This window comes from Rhinolophus ferrumequinum, chromosome 13, assembly GCF_004115265.2.
Source record: "Rhinolophus ferrumequinum isolate MPI-CBG mRhiFer1 chromosome 13, mRhiFer1_v1.p, whole genome shotgun sequence".
Classification (NCBI taxonomy): Eukaryota; Metazoa; Chordata; class Mammalia; order Chiroptera; family Rhinolophidae; genus Rhinolophus; species Rhinolophus ferrumequinum.
In genome coordinates, this window is record NC_046296.1 from 37,604,351 (window position 1) to 37,632,089 (window position 27,739).

Here is a 27,739-nt window from a genome sequence, read left to right on the forward strand (position 1 = left end):
ATATAGAGAAGTTAAAGTTAGATTAATGAGTGGGAGCTGAAGCCAAGGGGCACATGGAACAATCCACACCAGCTGGAGGCCTGCAGGGCTGGGGGCTATTTTAATGACATGCATGCAGTGAGGGGAGTCCAGGTGATGGCTACCTTATGCCAGGAGCTGTTAGTGAAGCATTTACATAAGGCAGGAAGTGATAAAGGGCTGCTTCGTTAGTGAAACAGGTCTGGAGAAACATCATCTGCCAATCTGAGGAAACCACAAGAAAGCCCGTCATCTGCTTGAGCAAAGAATAGAAAATGAGCTAAAAAATTTGAAATCCAGGCTTACAACGCAATGCAAGAACAAGGTTTAAATGTATAATGTCAGGTTGTTCAGACACTGTATGCCAAGAAATTAACAAAAATGCTAGTTGGAGTAGGTGAAAGCAAGAGCACCAGGAGAAGCAAATGTGAAATTGCTTCACAAGGATGTTCTAACATCTGCAGAAATAGGTTTTCTACAGAAAACAACTCCTGATAATGATATAAAACACAAGAGAAAATGAATCATTGTAAAGTCAGAAGTGGAGAAAACAAATAATCCAAAGTATATTTAAAATGTTGACTGAGATACAAAAAGGATTTGAAATTATAAGGCAAAGAGATCATATTTATAAAAGATACAGGAAGATACCAAGTACCAAATAGGAATTCTAGAAATAAAAAAAATTTACACATTGAATTAAAAAAAAACGAAAACCAATAGATGGGTTGAACAGCAGACTAAAGACAACTGAAGAAAAATTAATAAATTGGAAAACAGAACTGAAAAAAATCACTCAGAATACAGTTGAGAAATAAAAAGATATACAATGAGAAAGAGAAACCTCAGACACAGAAGACATAGAAGATAAAATGAGAAGGAGGTTCAGTATTTGCTGGATAGATGTTCCAAAAGGAGAGAACAGAGTGTGCGGGACCTAATATGAGGGCAGGGGCTTTTGTTTCTCATGTTCATTCCTATACTTCTAGCACCTAGAAGCATTCCTGGGTCATGGTAAGTGCTCAATAATTATTTTAAAATAAATTTGTAGAGACAACAACTGAGAAACCTTTAGATGTGAAAATACAGATGAGTCTTCAGATTAAAGGAGCACACTGAATTCCAAGTAGGGTATATAAATATAGACTATACCTGGACACATCATAATGAAAAAGCAGAATATGAAAGAAAAAAAAAATCAGACAGAAAATCTCCAAGAGAGAAAAATAGACTACTGACACAAGAATGACAGACTGAAAAGAGATTTCTCAAAAGGAACAACTGAGACAAGAAGACAGTGGAATAATATCTTACAAAATGCTGAGAGACAATATCTACTTAGAATTCTATACTTTGATAAACTATCTTTCAAGAGTGACATGCAATAAAGACATTTTCAAAATGAAACAAAACCCAAAATACCCACAAGATGGAGCATATTACAACTCTAGACTTGCACTGAAAAAATGATCAATGTGAAGAAAATGAACACAGAAGTGAGGAATGGTATGCAAGAGATAATATTGAGACAAGAAACTGGCAAAGCTAAATAAATTATGACTGTAAAAAAAAAAAGAAAATTAGGAATAACAATAGTAATGACTAATTGCAGGGATGCAGGAGGACTATACACAATGTGGGACTACGTCACTAAACCACAATAATCAGGATGATGGGAAAATGCAAAGATTAGACTTAAAGCCATTTCAGGCCACTGCACTGTGGAGAGGTAAACAGAGAAATTGATTCACTTTAAATTTTGTTTAATAAACGTGTTAAAAATTTAAGGATAACTACTGAATGAATACAGTAGAATTTATGTCTTTCAAAACAGTTGGCAGAAAAAAAGTAGAAATGTACAAAACTTGATCAATCTAAAGAAAACTATGTAAAAAGGAATAAAAGAAGCAACAAAAAATGGTAAATAGGAAATATAAGAACTTCAGAGAACAGAAAGAGGTCAAAAATATATATCTAATTGCAAAGAATGTAAAAAATTTAAATTCGATTATTTAAAAAGACAGATTTCCAGGACCAGCATGATGAACAATATAGTAACTATCTGGACCAAGAAGTTTATGACCAATCGACTACTTCAACAGAAACAAACGGTCATCGATGTTCTTCACCTTGGGAAAGCAATAGTACCTAAGACAGAAATTCGGGAAAAACTAGCCAAAGTACACAAGACCACACCAAATGTTATCTTTGGTATTTGGATTCAGAACCCATTTCAGTGGTGGCAAGACAACTGGCTTTGGCATGATTTATGATTCCTGGGATTACGCAAAGAAAAATGAAACCAAACACAGACTTGCAAGACATGGCTTGTATGAGAAGAAAAAGACCTCAAGAAAACAGCGAAAGGAACGCAAGAACAGAAAAAGTTTTGGGGACTGCAAAGGCCAGTGTTGGCGCTGGCAAAAAGTGAGGTGAAGATTGGATGACAGAAGGAGTAAAGATTCACCAGTGACTTTGCGGTGATTGAGCAGATTTTTCATGAGAGGACTAATAAACTAAGAACTTTAATAAACAAACAAACAAACAAACAAACAGATTTTCAGGTTAAAATAAAAAAGAAAATGAAGCTATATATAAATGCTGTTTCTAAGATTCACATTTAAAGCAAAATTGCAGAGAAGGTAATATAATAAAAAAGGACACACAAAAACATCCATGGAAAATAGTAGCCAAGAGAAGTAGGTGTAGCAATATTAATATCAGACAAAATAGAATTTAGGCCAAAAGCTTTAATAGAAATGAAAGAGGACAGTACTTGCATATATAATAAATTTATCCAAAAGAAATAATAATCACGAATTTGCATAAACACTGATGGATTGCAAGAAGAAATTGACAAATCCACAATCAGAGTGGGAATTATAATATTCCTTTCTCAGAAACAGAAGGGAACTCGGAAAACAGGTCAAAAAATCAGGAAGGATATGAAAAATTTAAAAAACAGTTAAAAAACTATACTGAATATTTTTCTTAATCATTGAAATGGCTTTGAAATTTTTTTAAAAAGCACATTAAAATTATTTAAACTAAAAAAAAAATATATGTACAGAAAAAAAAAACACAGTTAATTAGTGTGACCTATTAGATTGATATAGAATTCTGCACCCATCGAGTAGTCAATATATTTTTCTTGTAAAGCACACTTGAACTATTTGGAAAAATTGTTTATGTAATTGGACCTAACAAAAGTCCTAACACAGAATTGCTATTATACAGACCATGTTCTTTACAAAATGTAACTGAATTAGAAATCAACAATAATTTAAACAAAGTAAAAAAAAGTTTTTTAAGAAGTTGAAAATGTAAATTTTCAAAACGAAACAAAACCAAAAATACCCACAAGACTGAGTTAGAAAAGAAATTAAAAAAGTACAAAATATTTACAGCCAAATGGTAATGAATGTACACTATCAAAACTTGTATGATGTGGCTAAAGCAGTATTTACAGATAACTTGGTGGCCTTAAAATGCATTTATTGGAAAGCAAAAAATAAATAAGCTAGGACTCAACTCAAATAGCTAGCAATGAAAGAATCATACAGATAAGAGGAAAAAAATGAAAATCGAAAAGTATAGATACGAAAGAAGTTGCTTATAACAAAAGACTAATTAAGCAGACCTCTATATTAAGAAAATGAGAGTTCACCCAAATAAACAACATTAAAATGAAAAATGGAACATAAGATACAGGCAATATTTATAAAAACCATAAAAGAAAATTATGAGTAACTTTATGCTAATAAATCTGAGAATACATGAAATGGATTATCTAAATAATTATCAAAACTGAATTAAAAAGAAACAGAAACCCAAATTCATCAATAATCATTAATAAAATTGAATTGTCTAAAACTTGAGACACATACCCTTTGTAAATGTATTTTACAATACATTGTACAAACATTTTAAGGAACAGATAGTCTTTATCTCTTACAAACTGTTTAAGAAAATATATATGAAATAGGAAAAGCTACCCAACCTCTTTAATGGGGCTAATATAAACTTAACACCAAACACTAGAGAAACAGTATTTTTTTAAAAGAGAAAATTATAGACCAATTGTTTCACTTATGAACATTTGCAAAAACCCTAACTAAAGTACTAGCAAATGATATCCCATAGAATATAAGAACATTGATACATGTATGTATATACAAGGGGTGCCAAAAAAATGTATACAAGTGGACACTTTGGTCAGCATTGCTCAAGCAGTAGTTTGCCGTAATCAGACGTGTCTAGATGCTGATGGTAACCACTTTGAGCACCTCTTGTAATTGCAGAAGTCAAACATGACTTGTATTCATCTTTTGTTATCGGTATATATTGAGTATTACAATTTTGATAGTTTTTTCCTTTCTCAAAATGTGTATAGTTTTTTTGACACCCTTTGTGTGTGTGTGTGTGTATGTGTGTGTATGCAAGTATGTCTAAATATAATTAAATATACTCATAATATTTAACACATAATATTAAGAAAGAAAAATATATGATCATCTCGTAATTCACAAAAAAACATTAAGGCATTACATAAAATTAACACTCAGTCATGATAAAACTTTTAAAATAATATTAATACAGGGAAAGTCCTTAATTTAATAAAGAATATATATACCAAAACCTTAAGCAAACTTCATGCTTAATGGAAAAACTTTAAGAGCCCTTATTGAAAACAGTAAGAAGCAAGGAGACTGCCATCACCGTTTCTATTAAACGTACTCAAGGATCTATCCGATGCAATGATACAAGAAAAAGATATGAGTCAGAAGGAAAAGACAAATTATTGTTTTGTGATTGTCTACCTGGAAAATTCAAGAAAATCTACATACAGATGCTTAGATCAAGAGAAGTTAGCTGGGATGCTGGATACAAGCTCAAAATTCGAAATCAGAATGTCTCTATAGGTCAGCAAATAACCAATTTAAAAATATAATAAGAAATAAAGATATTTAAAATATCAACGAAGCCTATAGGAAATAAATACAACAAGTTGGGTAAGACATTTATCGGGAAAATTACCTGAATAAAAGGAGAAGACCCAATATTGTAAAGGTGTCAATTCTCCTAGAGTATATATTAAACACAATTTTAATAAAAATCCCAACAGGATTTTGTGTGTGTGTGTGTGCACGCACAACTAGATGAACTAACATTTAGATAAACCAGTAAAATCCAAGAAAGCCAAGAAATTCTGAAAAAATATAAAAGTATTTGTAATAGTTAACAATTACTGTGTGCTTCCTTATATGGCAGGCACTATTCTAACATTTTGCATACATTATCTCCTCACAATCATCCCCGAAGTGGATACTATGATCTATTTTATAGACAAGGATATTGAGTAACTTGCCCAAAGTTACTTGGTACTACTCTTAGGAGTAGCAACAGATGCAGGAAGATAATGGTGTGTGTGATATCTTCCAAGTACGGAGGGGGAAAAATTGTGAGTCCAGAATTATACAGTCAAACACTCATTTGTAATAGCAAAATAAAGACATTTTCAGGAATACAAATACTTTAAAGTTTACCAAAAACCTTATGAAAGAACTTCTAAATTTAGGTTGACATAAAGAAAAATTAACTCAGAAGGAAGAAGTGCGCGATCAGAAGTAACTGCCTCCAAAATGCATTGAATACATAAAACAAAAAAATGTCAGGTAGGTAAGAAAATTGAGACTCAAAGAAAAGTACAGATAGGAAATATAAGGTGTATAATAATGTCATTCGTTATTGAAAAATAGAGGCCGTCAAGTCCTACACCTACTCTAGAAGTCAGCCACTGAATGGGCTCTGCTTCCTTTGGCCAAATAAGAAATGGGAAACGTCAACTAAAGGATTCACAGCATCCACAAGACAAAACAAACAAGTTGCTCACAAGACCTTCTCTTGGCACTGAGAGACCAGAAAGACATTTCTCATGTTTAAATGGCTACAAGATCTGGGACATTGGTCCAAGTATTATAATTTGGGGGAAAAGTCCTTGACTCTCATAATTTTTGTTTCCATAAAAAGGTGATTTAGAAGCATCAGCCTTTCAGCAATCTCTTCCTTGATGAATAGACGAGATAAAGCCTCCTTCTTAAGGCACGTTATTTGAATGATCAGGTGTTTTAAACGTATTTATTTGTGTTTTTCCAGGACCTGTCAGCTCCAAGTCAAGTAGTTGTTTCAATCTAGTTGTCTGAATGATAAGGTGTTTTAGAAAAGCCCATCCTTCTGGGATCTTTAGGTGTATTTTCGGAAGAGGATGGATAAAGGTGACCTCTAAGGGCCTGGTTGCCTGTGAGGGCACATGGTGGTACAAGATGAGTGCATTTTTTCCAGAGCTACCCCAGAATCACTCACACTGAATATTTCCACCTCCACTAAACCAGTTCATCTTGCCAACACATGGGATCACCCACATAGCTAGACTTCTAAAAAATAGTTTGTCATTGTGTTTTCACAGTAATAAGCATTGAGAAGCAATAAGCTTCTCTCTTTCTCCTTCCTGTTACATAGTAAATCCTTGACCTTCCTATTCTGACATCCCATGTAACATTTAGGTAAATGGGAGCATGGGAACTTTCCCTGCTTCTCCTACCCATCATACTCCCCTGATAATGCCAAGAACAATGTAAGCCCATACTGGCAGGGCTCAGAAAACAAAGTTTGACTGATCTACTTTAAAAATCCTGCCTTCTACCAGGACTGCTCCAGAATCCCATGGGGTTCCTGGAACTCCAAGTTGGCTGGGGAGCCTCCGAGGAATTCTGGATGCTTAGTTATGAGCACAGCTGGCTCCCAAGGGAAGGTGAGATACCTCTGGCTAAGTCTGGAGCAATTCCCAAGGACTTCTAAAGAGAAGTGACAGTGGGAGATGGGAGAGATGGGAGGCACAGGCATTTTACAATTAATCAAAATACCAGTTCTTAGTAAAGGACAAAATACTTTCCCTTCCTTTTTCTATTTTTTCTTATAATTAAAATAATAATAATGCATATGCAGGGAGATGTTAGACAGAGGATTGAGATGCAGACTTTGGCCACTGACCTGAATTCAAGATTTGATTCTAGCACATAGTGGCTATGTGACCTTGGCAAGTTACCCCTTTGATTCTAGTTTCTGAATCCTATATCATGAGAATAATGATTGTATATACCTCAAAGAGTTTCAAAATGAAATACCTTATGTATGTGTTTTCCACTTATGAAATCTTCGCTATTACTATTGTAAAAAAAAGTTGAGAAATACAGGCAAGCACAAAGAAAATCAAAAGCACCTATAATCCCACCATCCATTTCAATGCATATACATAATTCCAATATTTTTGGATGGATTTTCAGACTTAGATTACAGTGCTTTCTATTTCATAACTTGCTTTTAACATTTAACACCATACCCTAAGCAGACCCTATGGAATTCAGTATTCTTGTACAACATGATTTTAAAAGGCCACATCCTTTTCCTATAGGTTATTTGACTTCTTAATGACCCCTGCCCTCCTTCCTCTTGTAGGCCCCACACCTGATGTATTTACAACTCACCTGACTCTTCCACATGATAATTGGCTGCATTCCATTGGCTCATTGGGGATGCAGCCTTCAGTCTTACCATCCAGAACACCTGCTTCTTGGGTAAAGGACACTGTGCCAGCCCTCAATATATCCCCAGCGTCCAGAGCAGCCTACCTGACTGGGGCTGTACAGCAAACCCTTGTGACTAATGGCAAACCACCCAGTTTAATAAGATTCCATAAGGTGGTGCAAAACCTGAACAAGGCAGAAGGTGATTTCTCGCCAAAAAAGCATAAGGTTGACTTCTAGGATATTAAATACACTATTAAAAAGTCTCAGGAAGAGAAAGAGACTGAAGAGTTTTATCTTGAGTGCACTGTGTTTCTAAGCAAGAGGGCCAAACAAGTTCAAAACTGAAGTACTTTGTTTTTGAATGGAAGTCACAACACTTAACTTTATCAATGACATTTTGAGACCACGGTAAAACCTTACTAATTCATACAAATGGGAAGTTGTCAAACTGAATCAGCAGAGAAAAACGCATTACATCCTTTTTAAAATAAAGGAGTTTATTTCCAGTGAACTTCGTTAAAAAAAAAAAACTTTATTTCCATATAGTTTAATACATTGACCTGTTTTGATGGGCTGTTCAGAATCTGATCTGATACATATGTTACAGCCACACTTATTGTTTGTACAGAAATGGAAATGGCTAAAATTCTTGAGAACAGAGTTCTCCCTAAAAATAATAAAAGTTCAAAGCCCGCCTGTGAGCCTGCTTACAAAGCTCACTCCTTAGGAAAGCCTTTACTTCCTAGGTCATGTGGAAGCAAACCCCAGCTATGGCTGTCCCCTGTTGCCCCATTTCTGAGTGAGTGAGAAGAGGCTTGCAGTATCAACCCAGATAAATCCCTTAAAAAAAAAAAAAAAAAAAAAATCTGCGGATTCCAGACTTGACCTGTTCAGACCCATCTGAGAATTAACAAGCTCCTTCTAAGCACCCAGAGAACTAGGCCTGTCATGGAAACACTGATTCAACCATAATGAGAACAGACATAAAACCACACAAATGAACTAAACATTCTTCTACCCAATCAGAATCAAGTTGAAGCAACAGCCTCAGGGGTAAAACAAGTGAGGCAGTTTTTTCTTTGTGGTCCTGCTCATTTAGCCTGTTCCATTGCCTTGTTTTCACAACTCCTGTTTATGAGAAAGTGGGAGTGGGGAATGGAGAGCTAGCAGGAGGGGAGAGAAATGCAGAGGGAGTATGCCAGGCTGAGGAATGCCAACAAACACTGCGGTTTCTGTCAGGCAAATTAAACTTCTAGCCTGGGGGAGGCCATAATGATCTGTTTGAGGTAGTCTGAGAACAAGTTTTACTGAACTCCCATCTTCCACTAAAACGGTTATGAGTGGAATGAAGTCTTTACTTTCCAAAGATCAAGTTCTGCACAGTATTTTTAGCAAGTATTGTTTTTATCTTTCTTCTTTTTCTTTATTATTTTTTCTTGGGTTCTTTTTTTCCCCCCCAGAATTAGAAAGGCTATGTAAAGTATCATTACTATTGGAAGAAAACAGAGTTGGTGAGATTTTTTAAAAAGATGCCCAACCAACACAAACAGTAAAATCCTAAGAAGGAATATACAGTATTTAATTTCCCCTTGGACCCAAAAGGTACAGTGTGTGGGTACTGGGGTCCCTACACCAAATCCCAGTGACCCTCATTCCTGCTGGAAATGTCTGGGCAACTGTGGAGGCCGCCGTGGCTGTAGCCCCTTGGCCTGGCTTATCGCCTTCTAGGGCTGCAGAGAACCCCAGGCTGGAGACACCAGCGGTAGCCAGAGCCTAGAGGACACAGCAATGGGGGTGGGGGGTGGCAGCAGCACGAATAACGGGAGCCAGGAATAAGGAAGGTGAGAGTCCTGGAGGTGGGATGGTCCAGATCCCCCAGGGAGGATAAAGGTCCCAGGCTAGTGACTCAGGTCAGGAAGGCCGGAGCGCGCGTGGGTTTGTACGAGCCCCCCGCCCCCGCCCTCGGAACCGTGTCTAGATTCTTTTCTTTGCTCTTTGAGTTTTCTTTCTCTTTAGACCAGGACCGAGCACCAGAGCTGAGATGCGGAGGGGAAGCCCCGTCGGGGACACCCCTCAGGCCCTGAGCAGCTCTGGGGCAGCGAGGGCGGTGTAGGGGAGACCCGGCACAGTGCGCCCGGCGTCGAGCCAGCAGCACAGGAGATGCCCACGTTCCAGGGCGCCCGCGCTCCCCGCCCGCAAACTTCCCCCCACCCTGGAGAGGGGGCGCCCCACGCCTTCCCGGCTGTCCCCTGGGGCTGCTCACTCACGGGCAGTGGCGCTGGGGCTCCGAGTCTGGCCGCCGCCATCCACACCGGGAGGAGGGGTGGGAGGAAGAGGGAAAGAGGCGGGGGAGAAGGGGGCGGAGGGGGAGGGCCGGGAGCCTACTGGAGGGGAGGGGAAGGGAGGGGAGGGACCGCCACTCCTCGGAGACTCGCTCTCCAATCCCTACCCCACCCTCTGCTTGGTCCCCTGCCGGATCCCCCGTTCTCTCCTCACTCTCTTCCCGCCCTGGATGCCCCAAAGTTTTTCTGATGGTGTCAGATTCTCCATTCTTCCTTCCCGAGTCTCCAGCCCCCAATGTAGGGGGAGGAGGGAGGGGCAGTATATGAGTTACCTTTAGTTGCCCCTCAAAGCAGATGCTGGCTGGCACCCTTGGCAGATCTGAAGCCAACCTGCACTCCCTAGGACTCTGTCGTCTCTGAGTAGTGCGATAATGGGCTGGGGGGTACTTTACGGTCGTGCTTTCCACGTTGCTTCAATGAGTTTTGTTGTTTGGTTGATTGGTCGGTTTTGTTTTCTCTTGTGTGAGGAGAACTAAAGTATTATTTTTGAAGCCTCTATTTAGTGCCTCCTCTTTTCCCTTCAGGTGGGACCAGCCCTGGTCGCAGGGTAAGATGATAGGTAAAGATGAAACCTCACCTTCCTGGGTGGGTCAGTATTCAGGAGGAGGATGACACAGGGTGGTTTAGGGAAGGGCAGAGCTGTGTCGATGGGGCAGGAGGTAAATATTTACAGGTGCTTCCTGTGTGCCACTTGCAGAGTGCAGAAGAGAAGGGGAGTTGTCCTCTGGGGAGAGGTTAGAGGGTGGCTTCTAGTCCCTCTACTCCATCACCTGCAGGCAGCTAGTGACTGGGCAAATCACTTCACATCTCCGCCTCTTCCAAAAGTGGGACTGCCTCACTGGAAGTGGATCAGAACAAAAAGAGAGGATTTGCCGTCTTTTACTCTGGAGGGACACCCAACCCCAGGATGGGAGACTTGAACTGGGTTTGAATGGACTCAGAGGGCAGAAAACGAGGGTATTCCAGGCCTTGGGTCATGGAGCTTTGGAGGCTGGCGAGACTGGAAGCCTTAGGGGAAGTGGGAAATGCTTGGATGGGAAGGTATATCTGGACATGAAGCAGAAAACGGAAATCCATGAAAATTTTTTAAGCAAAGGAATATTTTGATCCAAGAGATGTCCTGTTCGCTTTTGTATTCCCAGAGCCTGGCATACAGTAGACACCAGTCAATACTTGTGACCTTAAAATGGTGATTGGTGTTAACACTCTGAAAGATGAACTATCAGCAAACAGAGGGGTTGGGCCCAAGGAGAGGAGTTAGGAGGCACTAGTGAACATCTCAACTTGAAGTGCTCTGCCTGGATGGTAGAAAGGAAATGAAGAAATTCTGACGGAATACTTCCTTGTGTTTGCATAGCAATGTGATTCTCTTTTAAATGTTCCTTCAGGTGCAGTCTTGTTTTTGGAGTTCCTTGGTGAAACGGTAAAGAAATTCAGCATCCTACTCAATCTTCAGCCAGTGTTAAGAACTTGCACTGAGGGCTCTAAGGAAACATTCAGGCAGGGCCCGGCAATGCCTCAAGTCACAAGCCAGGATCTATTTAGGAAACTTTTATTCTCAGATAAAATTTCTAATTTTGTTTATCCTTAAGACACCCTAAACGAACAGAAAAGGACACCAGGTCCTCCTCACTTTCCTGTTTCCTGGGGATGATCAAGGGTTGAGGAGGGAGTCGAGAGAATAGGAAGTAAACTGACTGGTAACTTTTCAGACTCTACTAGAGAACTAGACAGGTACTGAGCCTGGGTCATCGTTCTCGTAAGGAGCTAAGAGACCACAGCCATTCATCCTCAGCTGTGACCTCATTTTACTCCAGGTCCTGCAGTTTTCCTTCCTCTACTCTAAGTAGACCCTCAGATGATATCATTCTCCTTTGTATTAACAGGTTTTCCCTTCCTGGCAGCCTTTTCACGGAAAACCACTTAGAATTTCCTCACTGTTTAACAAGAGGTCCCCAAAGTATCTATAGATATGACCCAGTAGATTTAATGTGGAATTCCTCAAACTCAAATCTGCTGAAGCTGTCTGGAATCAATTACTATAAATTCAAACCAGTTTGCAGAAATGCCCGATTTGAAAGGGGACCAGGTTGGGAAAAGTGAGGACTTCAGATTTAGGACAAGCTTAGCCCTAAAGGCTTGATAAGAACATTTCTCTCTAAAAATTTACAACAGCTCTATTTATATTGCAATATTCATTCGAGATAGAGTGAGGGCTTTTGGAAATCCATATTCAAAAAAAGATTACAGTGTATGGATGACTTCAACAAAAGTGAAAATGAAACGGGGGAAAAATCACCATTTTAGGTGCAGGATACACACTGGCCTGAGGTCTGAAGCACATACTCTTTTTAAAAAACTTTTCCTATGAGAAAACCTGAATACTCCTTGGATAGAAATTTCCGTACATAAATTTAAAACCCCTTATTTTCATTGAGAATGGCAACTGAAATCAATGCTATTTAGGGGGATGATCACTTAATTCAGAATGGCCCATGATCCTTTGTCCTACAAATGGGACACTCTTAGGTGTGGCTTCAGCTACACTGACCATTACGACAGGTGGCCAGTCCCTTGGCCTGCTTCCTAGAATGTATCTAATGAGCATTTACTGAACACCTACCATGTACAAGGTATAAGGCGGGTTCCTGTCTCCTATCTGCAGCCGCTTAGGGAGATGGCATACATGAAAATGACTATATGAGATATGTTGACAGTTTAACATAATAGAAGTGTCCTAAAGAAATACAAGGAAAGTTGGAGAGGGAGAATATTCTTAAGCATCTGAGCAAGATTTAAATACGTGACATTTTGTTCTTTGCTAGTTAACTGAACTGTGTTAATTCCATGGGACCTATGTGGTGTCATCACTGGGCTAGTCCACTGGTATTTAGGGAGCAGCAGGGTTGAGTTCAGAGATCATTAAAGCTCCTGAAAAAACAAGCCATAAGGAAGAAAGAAATCTTACCATTTGCAACAACATGGATGGATCTAGAGAACATTATGTTAAGTGAAATAAGTCAGACAGAGAAAGATAAGTTCCATATGATCTCACTTATTTGCGGATTCTAAAGAAAAGAATAAGTGAATGAACTAATCAGAAACTGGGAGACAATGAGGAAAAACTGAGGGTTGCTAGATGGGCGGGGGGAGTGGGGGGTGGGGGGGAGGGTGAGGGGATTGGAGGGCAGTCGGTGACCACAGGATGGCCACGGGGTTTGAAAATTAATCTGGGGAACGTAATTTGGTGGTTACCAGAGCGTAAGGGGGTTGGGGGGTGGGGGATGAGGGTGAGGGGGATCAAATGTACGGTGATGGAAGGGGAGCTGTCTCTGGGTGGTGAACACACAGTGTGATTTATGGATGATGTGATTCAGAATTGCACAACTGAAATCTATGTAATTCTACTAACAATTGTCACCCCAATAAATTAAAAAAAAAAAAAAAAAAAAAAACAAGCATAAAGATTCTAAGGGAGGTGGGGGAGTGACTTTTGAGGCCCCTACACATGCAAACCAGACAATAGCTTCCAACATGTTTCCACCTAGGAGTCAATTCTTCTAATCCTCTCCGTAGGAAAACAGTTATTCTAATGCTCCATAACCTTTTCTCTCAAAGGTTTGGAAGAGCTATAATGGGTTTTCCTGCTCTAATGCTTTGATTGCCAATTAATTTCCTAATTTGGAGATAATTACTAAACTGCTGAAAAATGTAAGGCAGAGACAACCAACTGCTCACTGACAAGCTTTCCATTTATCACCATGGTGTCTGAGGGCAGGGCCCTTAGCCGAAAACAGAAGCTTCCTCTTCTATCACAGAACAGACCAGTTCTTGTCAATGTGGCTCTGCCAGATGGTTTCTTAGCCATCATCAACCGAGTTGCTGTCTTCTATGCTTCAGTTAGAGAGTTTGAAGCCTTTCAAGAGCTAGGAGCAACTTCCATCCAGCGTTAATGTAGCAAAACACAAAACTATAGTAAACGTTACATTTTTCTGAGGATGTTTCTTATAAAGAAGGCTTTATTTAAGTCATGGTCATTTGGAGAGAGCCTTTTGCTCCAACTTTTTTGGTTGCTTCCTTAGCTAACTGGTTCCTCATTTTACTTATTTTTTTCTCACATTTTTGTTTGGAAATAGTAGTTTTTGTTTTCTTTTGTTTTGTTTTGTTTTAATGGATAACAACTGCGAAAGCCATCATGTTGTTAAAAAGTATCTGTTAGCTTAACTGATAGAGTTAATTTCTTATCAAAAGCAATGGAGAATCCAGTTTTATCAGCTTTGAAAAGCATTCTTGTAATAACACAATGGGGAATGGTGTTTAAAAATGCTATCACAAGACACATGCTCTTTATCAGTTTCCCAAGCTGTGCCTGGAAGGTCTCATGCCTTCATCCAGGCCTGTTATAGAACACAATGTGAACAGCGCCCCCTGGAGTTGTGCCGCCAGCTAACCTATAACCTTACCCTAGTAATTTTTTTTTCTCATTTGGAATTTCTTATAATCCCAATTTTGGTTAAAAACAAATATTTGATATATGCATGAAAAAAGCAGGAATAAACAAAAATGTTGAATCTCCACAGAGAGAGATGTGGGCTCTTGATACTTTGCCTTATTTTCTAAATTTTCAACGATGAGCATGTTATATGTAGTCAAGAAAAAGTAGGAAATATTTCAGTAAGTTTTGAAAATTACAGCTTTTCCAGGAATCAATGCATGATTACTTACAAGTTCTTTTTCTTTCTTTCTTTCTTTTTTTTTTTTTGTCTTTTATTCCTATGTGGACTTCAGCGAACTATCTGAATCCCTCAACTGAGTCCCTAAACTCTGTGCCTAAACTGAGAATGACCTTATTTTTTCTTTCCACACCACACAGGACTAGAAAGAATAGACAAGTCTTTGAGAGGTAGCTTGCAGTCACTGGAAGGAGTAATGGGATGAGAGAGGGTTATTTTAAGAGTGGGAGCACTTGATGCCCAAGATGATGAGGAAGGGAGAGCCCAAGAGAGCAGCAGTACTACTGGCCTAGAGATCACATCCTGGTGCACGTTAGAGGGCTCTAGGAGAGACTTCCTGAAGACGACAAAGTTGGCTGAACACCCATTTGAATTGGACCACACTGAGAAGAGAGTTACACACCGTGGAGAGAATTTAGGAATAAATCAGTGACAAGTACCATAGAAAACGCAGTATGTAAATTTTTTAAAGATAATTACTAACTCCAGGGAAAAACAAAAAGTTGTACAGGAAAGGAAAAGTAATCATAGTCTTTTATATGACTCAGCTATGAACAGCATTTTAATAATCATAATAAAGTATATATCCTGAATATTGACCTAATCAAACTGTTGATGTAACTAGTTTGAAGAGGAGACAGGAAGAGAAAAAAAAAGTATATATGTGTATGTGACTGGTGGGAGAAGGGGAGGCAAATGCAATATAGGCAAATCCTCACCTTCCAAATGTGAAGTCAACTGATAATGCCCAACAGGAAAACACCAGTAACATGCTATTTGGAAATATGGAGACAGATACCAGAACAGTGAGTGCAAGTGGTTTCCTCTGGGGAGCATGAAATTGAGGGAAGGCTCAGGGGACTGTTTTTGTTGTTTTGCCTTGTTTTTCCATAGCTTTGCTAAAAACACAAACATGCTCTGAGACAGTCTCCGGGCACGATGGACAGCATATGATTTGCAGTTACACAGTTACAGGATCACTTTGTTGTGCCCCTAGTGGGCTATCAGCTCTCAAGGGCCGCCAGCATGTCTGTTTTCCTTATCACAGCCTCCCCAGTACTGAGCACACGGCAGGCTCTCCACACATACTTGTTGAATGAATGATGAAATGGGTAAGGCAGAGGTACAAGTCAGCACTCACCATCTTCAGAGGTGGGCAGAACTGAAAATTTACAGGCAAAATGGCCCAATGTTTGCGAATCGCCTTAAAATACTCCAGGAAAAAAAAGAAGTGCAGAAACAAGATAAAACAAGATTGACAAAATGTTCATAACAAGTGATGGGGAGATAAGGACTTGTACCCATCTCTCTACTTCTGTGTGTGTTAGAAAATTCCTTTAAAAAAAAAAAAGCAAGATTGTACAGAAAGAGAACTAGAAGGAGGGGGCAGCACAACAGCGTCAATATATTACATGCAGAGTTCAGTAGTTAGGAAGGTTTGTATAACGTGGAATATGTAAATAAAAGTGAAGGGTCAGAGAAGGAAGACAATGCACGCCAAAGGCAAACATTGGGACAGGCCATTGGCCCAAGAAATTCACTAAAAGCTGATTGAAAGAAGGGGTCGGGGTACTTGATGAAGACGTGGAAAGGGAAATTTAATATTTTATTCTACAAACACATAGTACTTGCAGGTATAGAACTGAATACCCCTGCCCCCATTGAAAAGGCTCATTGTGCAGTATGAATAATCCAGGCTCTAGAGTCAGACTAGCCTGGATTTGGATCCTGACTCTATCTCAGCATGTATGAGCTGTATGACCATGGAGAAAACTGCTTTTCCTCTCTAAGCCGTAGTTTTCTATCTATAAAGTGGGGTAGTAATAGCACTAATGAGCAACAGTTATTAGAGGTTTAAAGGAGTAATACATATCGAGTCTTACCCATGCCTGACTTACGGTAAATGGTTAACAACTGGTGGTTGATATATGCCTTAGGAAAGGGGTTCTGCCAAGATGGCGAAGATCTTACCAGGTAAGTTTAAAAGGGACAATTTTGCCAGAAAACGAACTGCACCCTTTACAGTCCTGCCCTGTCCCTCAGCCCTAGGAAACCTCCCAGGGTGCACTAAGTAGTCCACAAGTCCTGCCTGCGGGCCTTGCGGCCAGACGCCATGCAGGGCAATAAGGACGGCCAGTCTGGGAGCTCACAGCCAGTGGGAGATACAGCTCTCAGCCACCAAAGCAAAGAGGGAAACGATCCCAAGATTCACACCATCTCTAAGAGAAAAACAGGCCCATCGCTCAGGAAAAGTCTTACTTTTCCTGACCCAGAGATCTGAAGGTTTTCATAAAGGTGGAGGGAGAGGATACTGGGTATGTGGAAGAGAATGAGAAAGCAAGCGACGGTTAGCTCTACGTCTCACACACATACTCCACTACTAGTGAGGAGCCATGTGAAGCCTCTCCATCAGGAAGATGACTCTGCAGAGACAAGTTTTAGAAAGATGCTCTAGGAGGTCTGGAGGACAGGAAAATGAGTAATCCAGACAACAGGTAGCCAGGGCTCGATAAAGATATCAAGTAAGGCGCAGTTCTAAGGTTGGTGCAAAAGTAATTGCAGTTTAAAAGGTTAAAAATTGCAAAAATCGCAATTACTTTGGCACCAACTGAACAGAATTGAAAGATATTGCAAAGGCAGGGAGATTCAGTAAGACAAGAGAACCAAGAAGATGTGTGAGGGAAGAGGAATCAAAGGTGATTCCCAGGTGTTCAGCCTAAGCTACAACTAGATGGAAGCCAGGTGCGCCTCCCTCCGTCTTCTCTCAGTCAAGTTCATTCAGGCCAAAATCCTTGACTTCATCATTGACTCCTCTCTTTCTCTTACACTCCACATCCCGTCCAATCAACATTCATTCAACAAATAGTCACTGAAAGCCAGGCAGTGTTCTGGGTACAGGGAATATAGCAGTGAACAAAACCAACCAAAACTCCTGCCTTCATGGAGCTGTATCTTCTAGAGGTGGAAACAGGCAAAAAATAAGATAAACAGGTAAATAGATGGTCTGTTAGATCATGGTAAGTTATTAAAGAGTAAAATAAAGCAGAGAAAAACAACAGAAGTATAGAGGGAAGGAGTTGCAATTTTAGATAATATCTGTCAGCAAATCCTATCAACCCTTTCTTCAGATAAATCCAGAAACAGACGTCACACAACTCACTGCCACTACGTAGTCCATTCCTCCTCCATCTCTCAAAAGGCTCCTATTATTACCATAGCCTCCTAATTGGACTTTGCTTCCACCACTGCTCTCCAGTCTATTCTCAACACAGCAGCTAACAATTCCATTAAGTCATAAGTCAGATGAACACTTGTTTGTCCCAAACCCTCAAAGGAGGAATAGAAATAGAGTAAAAATGCCAAAAGGATTTCGGGGAACACTGAAGGCCTGGCAGAGGCTGGAACCCCTAAGGTGATGATGGAGCTAATCAGCGATCTTAAGTGATGTTATCCTCTCCGTGCTTGGGGGCCTCGGTGCAATGAAAACAGCTGGCTCAGCTGCTAGAGAACTGGAAATGGGCAGGTCACAGAACACAAAAAGGGCAAAGGGTCTAGGGGCTTGAAGGGCCAGAAGAATGGGCCTGAGCTGACCCACCAAAGATCCCCAAGGCAGGATCCAAACACCTTCATTATTGTGAAGACTGAGCATACCAGCCGGTCTCGCCCTGCAGCAGGCAGCGGAGGACTTGGGACAGAGGCTCAGCTTACATGCTGAACACCGAGAGAAGCCGGTGGGGAGTCTCAGGCAAACCAGAATAAAGCTTTTGGGAGGCAGTGCTTAACAAATGCCTAAAGAAGAGGCTCAAGGGAGATGGAGCTACAGGCAGGGAGGTAGGGAGGAAGGGGTTTCCGGAACATCTCCGACCTGGCGACTTGCACAGGGGGTGAAGTGGGCCCGTGCAAGCAACTCAGAAGAAAGGCGCAGCAATGCGAGTACTGGGAGAGACACCCCCGAGGTGTACACTGAAATGATACAATGTTCCTAAAATAAACCACCCGAGAGCTTGAAAGGGCTCAGGGTCCTAGCTTGAAGTCTAGTTACAAGTACCTCTCAAGGCAAAACTCAAAGCCTTAATAAAGGATTAACCGTACAGTTATTCCAATTTGGAGGATTAGAAAGATTATATCTAAATCAACTGGGATTTGGTAAATTTTGTAAAGCGTACTACTTTAATAGGTTTCAGTTTCCTTTACCAAATTTTCATAGAGAGACTGAAGGTTTGATATAAGTACGAATTTATTGACATCAATTTCCTTAAGCTATTATTCCAACACAGAGAGGGTACTGAAGAGCTGAAGACAATAATAATAAACCCACAAGATCTGAAGTTTGCAAGGCCCACTCCCTCAGAGAGTGAGAGAGAGAGAAAGAGAGAGGAGAGGAGAGAGAGAGAGAGAGAGAGAGAGAGAGAGAGAGAGAGAGAGAAAGAAAGAGAGAAAGAAAGAGAATGAAAAAGTCTTCAAAAAGAATCTGGAAACTGCTTTCATTATAGCAAGAAGTAACGACAGTTTGACAATGTAAGCATTTTATCCAGAAACATATATCTATTCCATAGATACCAAATCAATTACCATATAATTGAGTTGAAAATATACAAAATATTTGTTGTTCTTACATACTGAAATCAAAACCTAATTTTAAAAAGTGCACAGTAAAAACAGTGTAAGGAAACCTACAATATCCATGGTATGTGTATAGTTTTCCATTTTACTGTCAACATCAAAATCGGTATTGCCTTATTTGCCTTACTGGTTACAAATATATTTTAAATGTTTCAAGGCCATTTATAACACTGACTAGTTTACTAGGTCCAACAACACTCCAGCTTCCTGAAGGCGGCCAGCACTGGATGTGGAGACGCAGCCCTGCAGCTCCCTGCAGCAGTAGCAGCTCTGGAAAGAAGTCACCAACCAGCTATGTGTAAACTACCGACTCTTGTTCTTTTTAGAATTTCCCTGTGCAAAGAAAAATATCAACAGTAAGAACACAAACTTCAAGAACAATAATTCCCATCGTTTATAGACCAAGTTGTCTGGAAGGCATATTTCACTTTGGAAAACTTTAACTTCCAGAAGAATAGTCAATAATCTTGCATTGATAACTTTTATTCAGTAATCACAAAGCAGTTTGTTAGTTTAATTCTCCCCACTTTCTAAAGTTCATGGACCCTATCCCCCTGGGGGCTGAGGACAGGTAATAAAGAAAGAAAAGAAAGCTATCTTAGATTTATCAAACCTCAAATAATCCTTTTGTTCCAAAGACAAGGGAATTTTTGATTTTGTGAAACTGCATAAACAATTTCAGCCTAAACATGTTTCTTTATTGTTTAATTCAATACCTTTTAAAGGTCTTAATAGATACTTACTTTGCATATGTGCCAACTAACAACCAAATGGCAATGATTATCTGTCAAAAGGAAGCTCAGATTCTGGTTGAGAACAAGCAAGAGGGAAGATGTCTTAAATTATTCCCACCCAATTCCCTCACATATAGAGATCTGGACTTGCCAGTTTTGAGTAACTTTTCTTCTTTCTGGAGAAGTTTACTTTTTAGGAAAACATCGTAATTAAGTTCCTATACTTAACTATTAGGTACAAATACATTCTTTTCATGTAAGTGGGAAATGCTTGCAGAATACAAATATTAAGAGCAAGATAACAGCAAGCAAATGGTTTTAGGATGTTTACTTGGTATCCAGTGGAGACCATGTCAACTCAGCCATAAGATAATGCCATAGCAATCTGAATTACTAATAGGCACGGAGGGGGGCAAAAAGCAATAGGGATCACAGAATGATCAAAGGAAGGTTAACAATATAAACTACAAAGAGAAGAAGGATCTCTAACTCAGTGTTTCACTAATGACAGGTATTTTAAGTACTAGATTAAAAAGTTCTGAGAGGGCTTGAAAATTCCCTAACTTCTTAAGTAGCTGCAATGAGCTTTGTTGTACTCAACATTAACCCTTCTAATTCAGAACCAAATGCCTCTGCAGCTCTGAAGTGAAGTTTCCCTGTAGACACTGCTCCTTTCTTTCACATGTTAGATGCTAAAATAGGCTTTCTCATACTAGTCATTCCAATGAATGTGCTTTCTATATGACCTAGTTGCTGCCCTGCTGGAATATCAAGAGAAAAGGGTTAAGGGAGGCATTCTTCAAGAGGAGCAATCCCCACCCCCTACCTCCAAGCTCAAGTTTCCTGAAACACAAGTAACTGGAGAACCATAATCAGAACCATATTGGCTGGTTACCATCATCACAAGATGTCCCAGAAAAGCATCCCAGACACACTTCGAAGTAGCCAGAGGCCAGTCGATACAATGAAACTACACTGAGAAACAAAACTATATAACGAGATGCCAATACATGATACATTTTCCAAGGAGATGCCAACTGAGCAGAATGGTGCCCTGTACCACCACTAGCAGACACTAAGATAAACCTAAGGTTTGTTCATCTGTTTCCTCTGCTATGCCAGCACATAGCAGGAACTCAATAAATGCCACTAGGGCAATAGGGGCAGCAGTGAGTTTCAAAGAGCATAGGCTGGAAACGTAAATCCAAGCTGGTAGTGGTAAATTATCATCAGAGTTACCAAACTGTGCCAAGCATCTGAGATGATGTATAGAACCAAGTCCCTGGCCTCCTGAAGCCTGTTTTTCATGGTAAAAGAGTCTATACATCATGTTACAACAATAGAGACACGCTATGTGGATATACATTTCAACATAAAAATACTACAAATATCTACTGGCTCCAGCCTGGACAAGCAGAGGCTTTATGGGAAATGAAATCAAAGGGAATTTTTAGAATTAAAAGGAGAAGACATTCAGGTATATGGATATATATGAGAAAAAATTTGCTACAGAAGGTTACTCTTCAACAGCACCATTTCAGACTCATATATAAAAAAAGAGCAATTCCCATCATAAACCACCTAAGAGTCCCCCATATTGATACAACAGTATCAGAAATGCCAAAAAACAAAGGACACAGCATCGGGCCTTAGAGGTCAGAGCTTCTCTTAACTTGTAATTCAGCCAAAGAAACTTAATTTTACTTTTGGGTAAGGGGACCAATGATATTAAGAAAAACGATTTACAAACACTTTAAATCTCTTAACCTTCAGCTCCTGAAATGCCCAGCAGTGAGAAACCTTATATGAAACACATGAAATATTCAATGTTATACTGCCGAGAGACTACCTCCTTCCACTGCCTCACCTTACTGGACATCTTCAGTGTGTCGATCTCTTCTCTCTGTTTGGATAATGTCTCGTTCATGCTGCACAGGTGGTCACTCATCATACTTAACTGATCCTCATAACTCCTCTTGGTAGTTGTCAGTTCATCCTAAACGGCAAAGAAAAAGAGGGAAAAAAGAAAAAAGAAACGTCAAAACCCCACTAGTCATACAATTCTAAAGCTTTTCTAATCTATAAAAAAACTTTTGGATAAGCACTTATCTACATGACCTATCTGACCAATTCACATGAAGGTTAAGCCACAGGCCTAACAAGTGAACAACGTAAAAAGAAATGGGGGAAAAGTTTTTCTCAGCCTTCAAAATATGTTCTGAATCTCTTTGCAAAAATGAGTTTCCTTCTATGACAGGTATAACAATGTTGCAAAAAAACGAGAGGACTACTCGATCTTTCCAAATTCCCTCAGGTTTTCTGGAGCCCTTGGTGAGGTGGGTAAGCCTGTCTCTGGCACTTTCCCACCATCCCACACCTAGATCAGTCCTACAGGCAGGACCTTCCATGGAAGAAGCACCTTCCTCTCTCTTCCCATCTCTTAGGCTCTCTCTGGCCCCTTAAAATCTAATCCTGTGCTCCTAGCTAATCTGAGAAACTAATCTGAAATGAGGAGGAAGTGGGTGTTGCTGTGCTACTGTGTTATTTCTTTTCCTGTATCACGTTTATATTTAATAGGAGTTTTCTGGAAATAAGGCTTTAAAACAAAGCAGTGAGTAAGGAGAAATATTTTGCAGCCCTACCTCCCAGTTTAGGTCAGTTTCATGTAACAGTCAAGAGAAGGAACAGAATAAAAGCAAGGTGAACAAAACCAGTTTATAGCCCACAATGACAGGCATTAACATGGAGGAGACAAAGAAAGGATTACGGGGAACTATGTCTTATTTATAGAAATGCTGACTACAAAACTATTTAAAATTAAAATCAAGTCAGAGAAACAAACAATACAACCACTTTTTGCCTGACGTAAGATGTTACTTTAAAATGAGTTAGAAATAAAGTGGTTAGAAAAATGTATGTCTAGAGCTGAATGCCACTCCTGTAGAAAGGAAATGCTGACTTTGCCACCCAAGGACTTTCAATGAAGAAACGTATGAAAACTGCTTAGGTAACACTTACGAACTCACCTGAAGTCTGCTGATGTTCTGACTGGCTACTTTCATCTCTTCTGCCAGTGTCTCTTTAGACTTTTCAGCCAAGGCTAGTCTTTTAGAGAGTGCTCGGCACTGTTAAATCAGAAAGTATTCCATTATCCCAGGGAGCATTTCCCAAAAGCAAATTTACTTCAGGGAAGGTTACTAGAAAACAATCCGCAAAGCCAAAGCCCTTCTTCCCTCAATCCCTCCTTCCCGTCCTTTCTTCCACAAATGTCTGCTGAGTACCTACAGGCCTGTGCCACACATTGGAGTACACAAAAGAAAGATGGGAGCCCCACTCGCATCATTTTAATAAGGAAAAAGAAAACTCTACTAACCCAAGCTCACCAACGGTTTTTTTCCTAGCTCTAGTCCAATGCCCAGTGGTCACAAAAAACACAAGACATTTTTACATTTACCCAGGGTTTATTTATACTCACACTAGACAAAAAGAGAAGTGGCTATTTCACATGTTGTCAATGGCATCTGACCATGTAATATGGACCCTAAGATACTTCCCTTGTGTGTTAAGTCCTTTATCAAAGACCACATTACAGGAACAATAAAAGCTTTATCGTCCTACTCTATAGATTATGCTCCATCCACATTGAGGGGGAAAAAAGGGAGTGTAGGACTATAAAGATCCCAGCTGCTTTCTTTGGGGGTTCTACCAAACCTAGGCTATCCAGAGACAGAGGAAAAAAGAAAAAATCTATTTCACACTCTTGTTCAAAGAGGATGTGCCATTAAAAGGATTGCTCCACTTTCTGATAAGGCCATGAGACTGACCAGGAGCGTCTGTTGAGACACATTTGAATGCTGTGTCGACATCAGACGCTCAGACTAACCATTCCAGTAAAGACATACAGGGGGTCACCACTTCCTGTTTACAGTCGAGGAAAACCCAGGACAACTTAAAAATTCTTGTATCATAATTGTGCTGAAGACATTTACCAAGATAAGCAAGTCTCTTGGAACTAAAACAGCCTCAAAAATTCCCCACTCATTTCAGCAAAGTTCAGCCAACCAAATCAACTGCCCTCTATTAATCAAACATCTATGTGCTTAGTGAGCCGGAAAACGAGGGAAAGTTTTGCAAGGCTTGGGTCTTCGTGAAGATGACAATCAACTCTAGGACACTAACTCAGAAGGTAGTTAGGGATCCAAATAAGGACATGATTTTTTGCTGCTTCGTGAGGCTCAGATGAGAAGCACTCCAGCACTTCTGTCTGCTGTCCTCCCCATTTTCCACAGCCCAATAAGCTGTCACTAGTGACCAGCTCATCAGATAGGTATGTAATGGCTGCTTGTGAACAACACACAACTAGGCACATCATTTATTTTAGCAGGAAAAAAGAAGCAAAGCCCCTCTCCACTTTTGGTAACTGGCCTCCTGCAACTTCTCCATCTCCATAGTTATAGGAGAAAATCACACGGTCAGGTCCCAGTTAAGGGTACTGTCTTTTTTTTTCAATTTCTTTAACAATTAAAGCATTATAATGCTCCATCTGACATCTTTAACTGACCTTTTAATATAAAGTTTCAAATCAGAGACCTTACGGGTATTCTTATATGTTGAGCAATATCTATTCTAGCTTATCATTTGTTTCTTACGCTTTGATATCTGTACTTTCTTCCTTCATTTTCTCTCCTTCTAATCAATGAACTGTATATAATTTTATTGATTATCCTGCATTATGTTTTTCTAATTCTCTTAAGAAAATGAACCATTTGGTGAGGAAAGAAGAAAATGTAACAAAAAGTAAGATTTTGCATCTTTTAAAAGATGAAAAAGGTTATATTTTTATCATTTACAGTAACTCATTTCCACAAATTGTCAGTTAGAAACTGGAAAGCATTAAAAAAAGAACCAGGCATATTTTGCTTTTTACTATCCCTATACAAAAATCTCCTAATCGATGAATGTAACCTACCTTTTACTCTAAAACCAGTAATCTACAATAATAATGCTCCAAAACATATACCATGTTTCCCCAAAAATAAGACCTAGCTCTAATAAGACAATCAGCTCTAATGCATCTTTTGGAGCAAAAATTAATATAAGACCTGGTCTTATATATATTATGTAAGACTATACTTATTATGTAAGACTATACTTATTTTACTATAGTAAAATAAGACCGGGTCTTATATTAATTTTTGCTCCACAAGAAGCATTAGAGCTGATTGTCTGGCTAGGTCTTATTTTCGGGGAAATGGTATTATATGATGGTTAAGAAGAGCTACCTGACGGTAAGAAGTCTCAACTATCTTTCAGTAACTTGGAAATGACAAATCAGTCCTGTATTTATTGAAAGAAGATTTTTGGATCGTGTATAGACCAATCAATATGAACTCCAACCATGTGAACAGACACTGACTTCTCTCTTCTAATGAACAGCAGGAGACAAGCACAGTGACCTGATTCCTGAAGGGGTTAGGAAAAAACCCAAATCTAACTCTCCACTCACCTCAGCATAAAAATGCACTGACTTACTGTCAGCCAGCTGCAGTTGAGACGTCAGTTCCACTATCCTTGCCATATAGTGATTTTTAATTAAGTCTTCACGAAATTCCACGTCTGGAACCTAAATAGAGCATATATAACTAAATAAATGCCAGTGAGATGAAGCAGTTTTAGAAAAAAAAGATATCACTTTAGAAAACAAAAGAGATAATGTTTTGTACATTTTCATTTGAAATTTGACAGGGAATCATAGTTTTCCTACTCTCGAAGAAACTTCAGATAGGGCAGGTAAATGAAATGTTCCAAATGTCTTTTTTCAACATCCTGTCTATCTCAGAATGAAGCTGTGGCTTCAAGAGAACAGGGGAGAAATACTGGGAAGCCCTGGGCCATGTCCATCTATCGGCTTTTATTAGCTACAAACCAACTTTCAAAATCTCCATCTGTCTGACTCCTATATCCTCCTCTAATTGGAAGAAGGCAGGGAAAAAGGGACCATCTATTGGAACCCCTAAAATCTGAACATTCTTTTTTCCCCTTAATTATCTTAAGACAGCTTTAATGCTCTTAAACATACTAACCAGTTGAACTATTTCTATAATAAATAATTTATGACCCTTGTCCCAGATGAGTTGTTCTTCTAGGTTACTCTAGCAATGACCCACTATTGAATTTAGTTACAAAAAAAATACATGCAAAAGTTCAAAATTACCTAAAGTATAAGGCCAATAAGGAAATCAAAGAATTTACCAACCTTCATGAACTGTGTTTACCAGCTCACTGTACTGAGTGGTAAGCTGAATGACTTCAGTGTTCTTTTAATGGTTATTTATAAAGTTACATCTTATAAAATTTCAAAACTCAAAAGTGCAAACCAATGTGACAAGCCAAATCTGACCTGGGTTCATTCACTCAAGGGCTGGAAACAAGTAGCAAAGCACACTGTTTATCCAGGCCCCCAAAATCCCTGTTCTCCCAGCCTGCCCACTGGGAGAGCTACAGGCTCTAAGACTCACACAGTATGCCAGCGAGCTGATGGCCGAGCTCAAGGCACACGTTATCAAACTGCCAAGTCAGATCATTCAACGAGGCAATTACAAAAACACGCTATAATTTATTGGTGACACTCAAAGTGGAACCAGAGAGAAAAGCAATAACTGGTGGAGAGGGAAACACTGGCTCCACACTTGCTACAATGGTCATCAGAAAACACAATTAGACAAATCTGACTTTTATAGGACTTTGGCAACAAACATTCAGCCAGATATTTACTAACAAACAACATGATGCCAAGGACACTTACCTCACCGTCAGATGTCCTGGTTAAAATCCCAATCTAGAACATAAGGGAAAAAATGCTTTAGAACAGACTGTTTACATTTCAAACACACTAGTTTAAACATTTGTAGTATGTTCTCTTCTCAGTTCCTACTGTTTTAAAGCGCATTGGGACTGGAGTACCAGATTACCTTCAGATCGTCCTTTACTACAAGGAAACAGCACCTGGGGATAAGGAATAATGGATCATGAGCATCACTATTTCCTCTATCAAAATGCTGTCAGCCATTTTCACTGAAACCAACAAACTGGGAAGAGAGAGACAACAGCTGACTCATCTTGTCCTATTTTTTTCATCTTGTCATTTCTATGCCTATTTCCAAAGCAGTAGCCAAGGGGAGGGTGGGGGGTGGTAAAGACAGTTTTATGGTGATCATAATAACAGAACATTCCAAACAGAAAACACAAATACTCTGGCTGAAAATTCAAAACGAGAAAGAAGAAATACATTCTTGATACAACGTTACTGTGACATCAATAAGTATTAATTTCTGATTTAAATTAATGAAAATGTAATTTTAAGCACATTAAAGTGCTGTCAGGTTTTTCTTTTTTCTTTTTTTATTTTTTTTAAGGAGAGTGCACCTCACAGTGGCCCATGCAGGGACCGAACCTGCAACCTTGGTGTTATTCCCACCACACTCTAACCAACTGAGCTAACTGGCCACCCCAACCACCAGGCTTTTAAAGCTTGCTTTTATGGATTAAGATTGCAAAAATAGATAGTTGTGATTACCAAATTCAGGTTATTGTTCAAGGTGGAAGGGCACATGCTTGGGCACAATAACTTAAGTAAACTATTGAAAACTCAGTTTCAATGGATTCTGAATTAATCAAAAATGACACTCAGTAAACAGTCTGCA

The 27,739-nt window shown here is 39.4% G+C and overlaps 2 protein-coding genes and 1 pseudogene across 3 annotated transcripts in view; 1 reads left to right on the top strand and 2 right to left on the bottom strand.

The window, feature by feature from the left end:
* Positions 1-9,938, bottom strand: part of STON1 (stonin 1) — a 48,637-nt gene extending 38,699 nt beyond the window's left edge. The window contains exon 1 of the mRNA XM_033124932.1: positions 9,872-9,938. The gene's annotated coding sequence lies outside the window, so the exon portion shown is untranslated. The remainder of the gene's footprint in view (positions 1-9,871) is intronic.
* On the top strand, positions 2,049-2,449 carry LOC117033050 (40S ribosomal protein S24-like; annotated as a pseudogene).
* Positions 9,939-18,892: 8,954 nt separating the features above from the next.
* PPP1R21 (protein phosphatase 1 regulatory subunit 21) overlaps positions 18,893-27,739 on the bottom strand; it is a 54,836-nt gene continuing 45,989 nt past the window's right edge. For both annotated transcript variants that reach the window (XM_033125307.1, XM_033125308.1), the window contains exons 18-22: positions 26,842-26,874; positions 25,543-25,659; positions 23,063-23,161; positions 21,904-22,032; positions 18,893-19,635 (exon numbers count right to left, since the gene is read on the bottom strand). In XM_033125307.1, coding sequence (XP_032981198.1) covers positions 19,606-19,635; positions 21,904-22,032; positions 23,063-23,161; positions 25,543-25,659; positions 26,842-26,874 — 408 coding nt within the window. In that variant the 3' untranslated portion in view covers positions 18,893-19,605. The remainder of the gene's footprint in view (positions 19,636-21,903; positions 22,033-23,062; positions 23,162-25,542; positions 25,660-26,841; positions 26,875-27,739) is intronic.